The 10,728-nt window shown below is 39.3% G+C and overlaps 1 protein-coding gene across 1 annotated transcript in view; it reads right to left on the bottom strand.

Annotated features, from left to right (window-relative positions):
* Positions 1-4,430: 4,430 nt before the first annotated feature.
* The window catches only part of PEX7 (peroxisomal biogenesis factor 7), an 88,279-nt gene continuing 81,981 nt past the window's right edge, over positions 4,431-10,728 (bottom strand). The window contains exon 10 of the mRNA XM_079939708.1: positions 4,431-7,153. Coding sequence (XP_079795834.1) covers positions 7,085-7,153 — 69 coding nt within the window. The 3' untranslated portion in view covers positions 4,431-7,084. The remainder of the gene's footprint in view (positions 7,154-10,728) is intronic.

Here is a 10,728-nt window from a genome sequence, read left to right as displayed (position 1 = left end):
AAATAGGCAAAACAGCAGAAACTAAGTCCAAGTAGCCTCTACTAGTTCCGGAGGATCGCCGGGGCAACGGTTCCCAGGGGTGAGCGGGGAGAGACTGGCCGCTCTGGGGAATGGGGTGTGGGTGGAAGCAGGGGAGGGAGGGCGTGGTCCCAGGGGCAGAACGCGGACGTAGAGCCGAGCTTTCTCTGGATGCCCTGGAACCGACCGCCACCTGCGGAACCGTCACGGGCCGCTTTGGGGAGGACAACCCCTACCTCCTGCCTCCCCGGCCCAGGGCATGTCTGTCTCCCACAGGACTTGTGAACTGTTTACTTCTTACTTGGCTAAGAGTAAAAAGAATGAAATTCTTATTTTCTGCAGGTGCAAGACTTCTGTGTCCCTACGATCTGAATTTCGTTCCCTGGAAAGTAATGTCCGGACCGTAAACTCGGTAGCAATAGCGGGTTCGCTCAGCAGAGGTCAGCACTAAGAGCACAGTTTAGTTTTCGCGCTGCCTAAAAATTACCGGCTTGGCCAGGATTCCGGAGCGAGGAAGAGCGCGCGAGATCGCGGCGCCCTACCTCTCTTTTCCTTCACTTCTATTACCCACCCACCCCCACTGGGATCCCAACCTTCTAACCACCACATTGCCCTAATACACACGGCACATTTCCCTACTAATTCTTTTGTTTTCTCCTCCATATTTCCACTTCTGTGCTAAACGTAACGCTTCCAGCCCAGATGTTGAAGCCGCGATTATTATTGCCGCAGCAGCAAAATAACAGTTTACATCAGGGACTGGTGGCATCACTGCAGTCCTTCATCTGCGGCAGCTTTGTGTGTGCTGGGAGCTCCCTTTGGTGGGAGAGAGCTTGGTCTCGACCAGTCCTCCTGCTGGTATGCCCAGGGCCTAGTAGGCCCCCAGAAGTGGGCACTCAATAAAATGCTTGCGGAATGGCCCCCTGTGGCAACCGGAAAGCATTATACTGAAAACTGTGCTTCCGGTTCCCTGGCGAATTCTTGGGTTTTGTAGCCACAAGCTATGGTTACACACTATTGGCTATTTCAGAGACTCTGTTTTTCAAGTGTTGATGTTCTTCCTTTAGAAAATAATGAGGTTTGAAGCAACAGTTGAAATTTATGTTTATATGTGTGGTGGTATAAGCATATATTCATAGTACACTCAGATAAAAACTTTGAAAATTAATTTTTTAAAGACAGCATCAGCTAATAACACATTTCCACTTCTGGGGACTATTCCAATTAAAGGATGGTTGTTTTAAGCCATATTAAGTGAATATAAAGAATTGTCTGCACAGACCTAGTTTTGGAATGATTCATTTCTGCCAGCAATTATAATTGCTTCCATTTGTGATACTAACATTAGGTAAAAGATTTGGGGCTGATTCAGCTCTCTTACCCTTCTCATTTAGGCAAGAATATTTAGCTTAATGTTTGAAACCTACATTGGCATGAAACAGTACATTTTCTCCATTTTACTGCATATAATTTTTTCCATTAGGGCTTTCATTTAAAAAAAATTTAATACCATCTCCCACACCAGTTACTAGATAATCTCCTAAAAGAAAAATGGGAAATCTTCTAAGGAAAAATGGGAAAAGTAAGAATACTATGTGTGTTAAAAAAAAAAAAAACCCAACTCTAAATGGCTTAAAAATATTTTAAAAAAAGTATTAATTGTCCACTACAGGCTTGTATTTGGGAGAAAATGAGGAGAGGGTTTCATTCAGTAACTATTTTCTTTAATTTCATGGGACTATGACAGTTTTTCAGGCCTTCAAAATATATAAGCATATATAAATAGATATCAGATTACATTAACCAAACAATTGATAACAAATCTGATATAGAGAACCAAATATAACAAAAAGAAAAAAAAAGAATACTATGTTTAGCAAGGTTAATTGAACATGAATGTAGATCTGAAGGTCAAAAAGCTATTTGACCTACTGGTATCAAGGGTCAAGACTCAACCTCCATTACCTTTGGAGCTACACAATAAATTCTGATGGCATTAAATAAATCCTTTAGCTCATTCATTCAACAAACATATACAGAGCTAGTATTTTGTACCAGGCAGTCTGTTAGCCACAGAGGATTCAAAGATGAGCACTCATCTTAGTCCTCAGGGATACACAGAGGGAGGTGAGGCAACACAATGACACTCATGCCACAGTGGGGGCCTGTGGCAGAAAGGAGAGTGCTGAGGAGGGCAATAGCATCGGCTTGAGAAGTGTGTCCTAGAAGGCTTCCTGGAGAAGGAAATACGGTCTTATTTCATTATTTTAATTGTAAAAGTAATACATGCTCATTATAGTACATAAAAGGAAAACAAACTTTGTAAGTAATAAGTGAACATGCTGTCTTCAGTATTCCCCACCCCCAGTCCCACTACATGGAGCTGGCTACTGTTGAGAGTTTGGCATGAACCTTTCAGTTTTTCTTGTGCACATATGTATACATACATAATTCTCCCTTTAAAAAAAATAAAATTAGGATATCACACACATTTGTCTATAAAAGCATATTGTGGTAACCAGCCTCCAAGACAGCCCCCAGAGATGGCTGGCTTCCTCATATTCACACTCCTGTTAACCCCGCCCACATTGTACAACAGTCAGTCTGAGTGCCCAGTAGAATGCAGCAGAGGTGATGGCATTACTCCTGAGATTAGTGTGCAGAAGACCGAGGCTTCCATCTTGAATTTTCTCTTTCTCTTGTATCATCCAGTCTGGAGGAAAGCCAGATGCCATGTCGTAGGGACACTCAGCCAGCCAGTGCAGGGTTCTACAGTGAGCATCTGAGGCCAGCTAACAATCACGTAAGTGACTTTGGAAGCTGACCCTTCAGCCCCAGTTGAGCTTCAGATGTCTGCAGACCTAGGTGACGGGCTTAACTGCAATGTCATGAGAAAACCTAAGCCTAAGCGAAAACAATGCAGCTAAACTACTCCTGGATTCCAAACCTCTAGAAACTGTAAGATAAATAAATGTTTGTTGCTTTAAGCTGCTAAGTTTTGGGGTGATTTGTTACACAGAAACAGATAACACACATATCAATAACAATCTGTTTTTCCATGTCAGCACACACAGTTCTACCTTATTCTTTAAATGACTGTTCTGTCATATAATCTTTCTTCTCCAGACAGGCGTCTAGGTTTTACCAAACACTGATGTAATGATTACCCTTGGAAATTTGTTCTTAGATACTTCTGTAAGGATTTGGTGGGTACAGGCAGGGAATCCTAGACCTGAAACTGCTGGGTCAATGGCTAATTTAAAACCTTCGTTGCCAAACTGCCTTCCAAGAAGGTGTATAACGGTACTTTCGCTTTAACCGATATTGGATAGTATCAATATTTTAAATGTCTGCCAAACTAATAAGCAAAAGAAGTCTTTGTCATCAATGAGACAAAGTTCAACTAAGTATCCTTTTGCAGTATATTAAACACTTGTTTTCCTATTGATATCCTTTGTTGCTTTTATGTTTGGTTGTCTTCTTAGTGATTTTTAAGAGCTCTTTATAAATTCTGGATATTAAATCATTTGTTACATATGTTGCAAATATATCCTTCCAATATGTCTTCTTTTAGCTTTGCTAAGAGTGTGTTTTGCTATTTTAATTTTTGTGTGTTGTCAAACTTTTTCTTTAGTCATTTCACATGACTTTCAAATAAATGATGGGTAAGAATTTGCCAAGCCAAGAGCAGGGTAATGCAGGCACCTGGACTACCTTAAGCTAAGATAGAAATGAAAACCTGCATTATTTACACAGGGAGTTAGTGAGCACACTGGTGCTGCTGGAGCACAAAGTTCGTGACAATGTGGAGAGAAGCCACGCTGCAGAGAGTGGCAAGGGCTAGCCCCAGAGGACTTTGGCCGCCTGGTTAGTAAGCTTGAACTTTTTCCCGTAGACAATCTTATAAGCAGAGAAAAGGTTTACACTGAAATTGATGTAGTCAGATTGCACTTCAGATCAGCCTCCGGCAGCTGTGTTGAAGAGGATGACTCCAAGTGTACAGAACTTGAAACAGACACATCATTTAGGAAGCTGTTGTGATCATCCAGAGAAAAGCTAATGACGGCTTGAACTAGGGCAGTGGTGTTTGGATTGAAGGGAAGAGACAGAATGGAGAAGTATTTAGGGTGTGAGAGGGATAGGACTTAGTGACCTATTTGATGTGCCTTCGACTGGAGAGGTGGGAATAAGGAAAGGAACAAGGATGGCATCTAGGTCTTTAGCTTGAGAGCCTGGGTAGACAGTATTGATAACAAATGAAAAAAGCATGTGCAGGAGGAGCCCATTTGGTGAGCAAGATGAATTTGGTTGAAAGAAAATGAGTGCAAAGGCTGAGGGAGACCCAAGTGGGGAAGGCAGGAGATTTGGGAGTAGTCAGTATGGAAGTCAAAAACACGTAAGTGGATTATCTCTTTCAAGAAGAGGCCAGTTAAGTAAGAAATTAATGAGTTCATTGCTGGAAGAGTCAAATTATAGCTAAGATATGCAGAGAACACTCACTGCCAAAGGCAGAAGGGATGGCTGGCTCTCAGCCTGGGTCTCCCTGGGGTTGATATACTTTAGGGTCACCCCAGACACAGGGTCAGCTTCTTAGCGCTTTAGACTTGGAAACACAATTTTGCCAGTTTTCTCAGGAATGATCAGGATCTAGTCACCAGCGTGTCCCACAGCTTTACTATTTCTCAGTGGGCCAACTTCTGTTATTCCTAGGAAAAGGTGGCCACATGGCAGGACCAGACCCAGTCATAGCAGATTTCAAATTCCAGCTCCACATTTCCGCTATGACTCCCGAGAGCCTTCGTTTCCTTGTCTGGAAAATGGGAGGGCTTCCTTGCAGGGACGTTATAAAGATTAAAGGGGATTAGATACAGAAAGCATCTCATGTAATGCCCAGATCACAGAAGATGCTCAGTGACCTGAGTTCCCCTTTCCTGCATCCACTCCTCAGTGCTGTGCTGTCACTGCAGGTGCAGGAGGAACTTGGGGAGGCAGGCAGGATGAAACCCAAGAACTCAGTTGCCAGGAGACAAATTCTAATTTTCCCAACTAGAAGAATGACTGGTTGTCCTCTAAAATCCAGAGGCTGCTCGGCTTGTGAATTACCAAGAATTCCAAAATCATGTGCATTCCCTTTCAGGACACAATCCAGCTCCTTTTCCTCTAGTTTGCCAATCCTAGCTCAGGGAACTCACTGAAGAAATGTTCACCCACCCTCCTTCAGATTGAGAGACTCCAAGCACCTGAGTTAAGTATTATGAAGTTAGGGTTCTAAACATCTCTAACCTCCCTGAAATAGAGGGGAAATAAATCAAGAGAGATATTAGTTTTTAAATCACAAGTATTTGTTTCAAATGATACATGGTAGATTATTTTAATAAAATCTCTTGCATTCTAAAAGAAAAATAAGTAATTTCATTTCACTGTAAATATGATCTGGGTTAGGTATTTAAAAAGGTCTATTATAAATTCTGCCGATACAGAGAACATTCACTGTGAACCCACTTTTATTGAACTGCATGCAACACAGAGCAGCTCTACGAACCAACCTAATCATCGTGACCCATCGAAGGATGTGTTTGAGCACCTTGTTCCTTACAAGACATTCATGTGAAGCAGTGTCCTCTCTATGGGGGCCTCTCAAAAACAATTAGCACTGATTGGTCTAAGAACTGAAAAGAGTTATACTTTCTGTGAGACCATTCATTCATTTGACAAATATGCATTGAGCACTTTCTACGTGCCAGGCATGGTGCTAGGGCCAAGCCAGGGACTAGGACGAAGTCCTTGCCCTCAGGCCTTGGGCAGCATTGTGTACTTGACCAGACTTCCCATTTATGCTGCCAGTGGCAACTTTCTGGGACTTTAAGGCATATATTTTCAAGCCCACTCCTGGCTCCACTTTATGTCTCCTTTTGTTCCTGTGGGCTTGTTTTTGTGTTTTGTAAGCTTACTTTTTTTTCTGTAACAAGTAAACAGGGAAATATGTAAATTAGACAATATACATACATTTACATTTATCTTTGTTCTGATTACTACAAGTATATTTTGCTCTTTAAAAAAATCTCAAAAACTTGTTAAAAATTTAATGACAATCTTCGCCATTTATAACGTTTTATTTTAACATTATATAAAAACATAAGTGTTATGCAAAGTTGTCTATTCCACTAATTTTTCCCTTTTAACCTAATTCTTTATAGGTCGTCACACCTAAAGGTTTTTCAAGACTTAGGGAGGTAGTAAGGAGGGTTTACAGCATTACTTAGGGCTTTCATTACTTAGTTTCAAGGGTAATTGCTTGAAACCTTGGTGGGACCTAAGACTTTTTGCCCAGTGACCAGTTTTTTAAAAATCTGATTGTAGAGAAATAGGAAGAGAGACATAGGGTCATGGGTATAATATCTAAAAATATTTGAATAAATGTAAAATACATGTAAGCTCTTAACTCTCTGCATCCATGTTCTTAAAGCATGACAGACACCAGTCCTTGAAAGAATCTCATTCATTCCATGTATCAAGCACACAGTAGACGCTCAATAAATAACTGCTGAATAAATCAGTGATTATTAGAGCCTTGTTACTGAACCATAGGTATATCTATATTATATAGTGTTATATATATATATATATATACACTATATTAGAAAAAGTAACCTTGTTGGGGGTGTCATAAAATCATAAATGATCAAGGGATGCAGTTTATTGAGATTTTTATCAACAGCAGTGATATTTTCATCAAAAATGGCAAATTAAAAATGAAATATATCAATATAATCTATAGATCTCTCATATTTTAATCCATTTTATACTAGAAAGGTTATATTTTAATAGATACTATAAGATATATCATAACTTCAATATTCCTTAGGATTTTAAGAAATATGGCTCATGTACCAGAAGCTTAAATAGTGAGCCAAAGTCTTTATCAGCTTCCTCAAAACTGATTCCAGAATACATTTTTCAATTTTCAATCTGAATAGTATATAAAAACATAAACTCTATGTTATCAATCATTTATTTCCTGCTAAGCAGTTCTTCAGTCATATCCTTTGTTTCTGAGTAGTTTATCTCAAGCAGGCATGGTAAGACAAATAGGATCATATATCTTTATTGTTTCATCCCAAGCACAGTCAGCCACCTGAAAACAAAAAGGAAACATAATCTACAAATGTTCAAAACTGGCAGAAAAGCCTAAGTCTTTTAGAGTGTAAGTAGATCATCCAGCAGGGAACATCTCTTTAAATAGGAAGTACACAGGGACACGTTTTTGAAAAAAGGTCTATTTTCCCTTTTTAAGATACACTTTGGGGACTGGTTCCAAATGATTGAAGTTGCCTGTAAGGATTTCCTGGCAGAGCTACATAATTCCCTACAGGTCCTGAGATAAATGTTGAAAAGATACATTCCTAAACTGTGAACCAAGGCATCATACTAGCTATTGTGGGGATAAAAAAGGAGGTGAAGTATAGCTCTTGCCTTCAAAGAATGGCTCATTCAAAACCAAAAGTGGAAAGTGCTCTAATAGAGAGTCTCAGGGGAGGAACTCTTTGAGTCCAACTGGGGCAGTGTCAGAAGATTTCACAAATGCCGTGGCATTCACACTGGCCCTCTTTAGGGGCAGACATGGGAGATATGGACATTCGAGTCCAAAAAGTCACATAAAAACATGAAGGGAAGATAGTTCATGGTGCTCAGGAACTGTGTGTTAAAAATTTGGTAAGTGTAGCAATGTCTCAGGGTATAAGATTACTATATAAAATCAATCATATTTCTGTATACTAGCAAGAAAAAATTTTTAAATTACAGTCAAAAAATTAATTTACAATAGCATCAAATAACAAAATACTTAGCAACACATTTAACAACAGATATGCAAAATGTCCACACTAAAACACAGCTGAGAGAAATTAAAGAAGGCCCAAATAAATGGAAAATATACCACGTTCATGGGTTCAGTATTTAAGAAGTTAATTCTCCCCCCAAATAATTTATAAATAATTCATAATCCCAGCAGGCTTTTTAATAGAAATGGAGAAAGTGACTTTTAAAGTTGAAGTAGAAAGGCAGAGGACCTAAAATAACCACAAAAATCTTGGCAAAGAACAACGAAGTTATACTACTTACACTGTCTGACTCAAGACTTATCATAAAACTACAGTAATCAAGACAATGCAATACTGGAATAAGGATATACAAGTAGGTCAAAGGAACAGAACATACTCAGGAATAGACCCCACACTCGGACAGCTGCTTTTCAACAAATGTACCAAAACAATCCAACAGGGAAAGAAGAGTCTTTTCAACAAATGATGCTAGAACTGGATGTCCATATGGAAAAAAATGAACTCAACCCCAACTTCACACCATAAACAAAAGTTCATTTGAGATGGATGGCCCACAGACTGAAATATAAAAGCTAATGGTATTAAGCTTTTAGAAGAAAACACAGGAGAATATAGTCTCAATCTAAAGGTGAGTAAAGATTTCTTAAACAGGAAGCAATAACCATAAAAATTAGATAACTTAGACTCAATCAAAAATAAAACTTTTGCTCATCAAAAGACACTGCTAAGAAACCGAATAAGCAAAACACAGAATGGGAGAAAATGTTCACAAAACATATATCTGGCAAAGAACTTGTATCCACAATATATAAAGAACAACTATAACTCAATAATAAAAAGACAACACAAATAAAAAAAATTTTATTAACAGATAAAAAAAGATATATGAATGACCAATAAGCACATAAAAATATTCACCATCATTAGGCAGCAAGGAAATGCAAATAAAACCCACCATGAGATTCCACTACTTACTCATAAGAAGGGCTAAAATTTTAATTTTAGATAGACAATATCATATGTTAGCAGGGATGTAGAGCAGCTCTAACTCTCATACCTTGCTGGTATAACCACTCTTTGGAAAACTGCCCATTCCTTATAAAGTTAAACATATACCTAGTGATTCCATTCCTAGAGGGGTTTCCAACAGAAATGAAAACATCTTCACAAGGCAATGTATGCAAGGACGTACACAGCAACTTCATTCACAATACCGCATAACTGGAAACAACCAAAAGACAGACAAAAGAATGGGTAACAAATTGTAGTAAATTCGTGCAACAGAATGTTGCTAAGCAAAACAATGGAGGGAACTACTGATGGGCACGAGAACATGGATGAATCCCACAGATAATAAGTGGAGGGAAAGAAGCCAGAAACAAAAGAGTACATTCAGGAGATTCCGTCATATAAGTTCTAAAACAGGCAAAACTAATCTAAGATGAAAAAAAAAACTAGGGCTTTGGTTTGTTTTGTCTTTTCAGCTGGAGGGAGGGATGGGGCTAGGGAAAGTCTGGAAAGGGGTACAAGGGAATTTTGGAGGAAGATGCAAATGTTTTGTATTGAGATGGGATGTAGATTACACAAGTGTATCTGTCAAAAACCTATATCTAAGATTTGTACATTTCAGTGTATGTAGATGATACCTAAAAATAGTAAGAATAATAATGACAACAACAATAATAGCAATAATAATAATGAATGAGGAGTGGGACATGAGTAGAGGAATAAACAAAACAAGAATGTTGATTGATAATTGCTGAAGCTGGATAATGGAAGTGCATTATCCTATTGTTTGCTTTTTATACATTTGAAATTTTCCACAATAAAATAAGAAGAAGAAATGAAAAAATGTAGATAGTAACATGAAGGATGAAGTAGCAGGAGAGGGAATTGACCAAAGTTATTTGCACTGTATTTCCCATCCTTTAATGGTTGCAAAGGCTGAAAGTTATATAAGGGAACTCACAGTCCTGGTCAATCTAATTACCTGGCTGTCACTATAGAATACAGGAACTGCTCAGATTAATCAGAACATATTAACTCCTTATCATTCATTAACAATATCTCAGATCAGAATCCAAGCTAGAGAAAGCATTAGAGACCTTTCAGTCAAACTTTTTTCATTTAAGCATTAAAAACCAGACTCTTCAAGATTTGGTTGCTACCCACTTCTTTTATTCTCACTGCACCAGGCTCACACACTCAAATCCTGGCATCTTGTTCATGCCTCTGTGCTCTTATCCTCTCACTGATCCCCTCCCCTGAATAACCTCTTTCTCCTTCCCTTTCCCTCTGCCCCTCACCTTGTTTTGCCTGGAGATGACACCTCTTTTGGGAAGAATCCATTTAAGCATTACCTCCTCTGTGAAGTCATTCACTGTACCTATAATAATCAGCTGTGCTTATTTATTGACACATGTGTCTTCAGCTCTTTGAGGGCATGGACCATGTCATGTTCCATGTCATAACAATGACACACTGAAGATTAGCTCAAAGAATGTATTTTATAGATTAAGATTGCAGAGATTAATTTTTTCTCATAACCACACTAGAGCAGCAGAGTTGGAACCAGAACCTAAATCTGTTGAGTCTGTCCACTGAAAATAGTGCCTCACAAAAGGCCAACTGACACTCATCACCTGCCTAATCCTGCAACTGTAAATTTTTTTTTTTTTTTTTTTTTTTGCGGGGCGCAGGCCTCTCACTGTTGTGGCCTCTCCCGCTGCGGAGCACAGGCTCCGGACGCGCAGGCTCAGCGGCCATGGCTCACGGGCCCAGCCGCTCTGCATGTGGGATCTTCCCGGACAGGGGCACGAACCCATGTCCCTTGCATCGGCAGGCGGACTCTCAACCACTGCGCCACCAG

The sequence above is a fragment of the Stenella coeruleoalba genome (assembly GCF_951394435.1).
Source record: "Stenella coeruleoalba genome assembly, chromosome: 12".
NCBI classification, from domain to species: Eukaryota; Metazoa; Chordata; class Mammalia; order Artiodactyla; family Delphinidae; genus Stenella; species Stenella coeruleoalba.
Note: the sequence above shows the minus strand (reverse complement) of the source record. Positions and strands in the feature narration are given on the sequence as shown.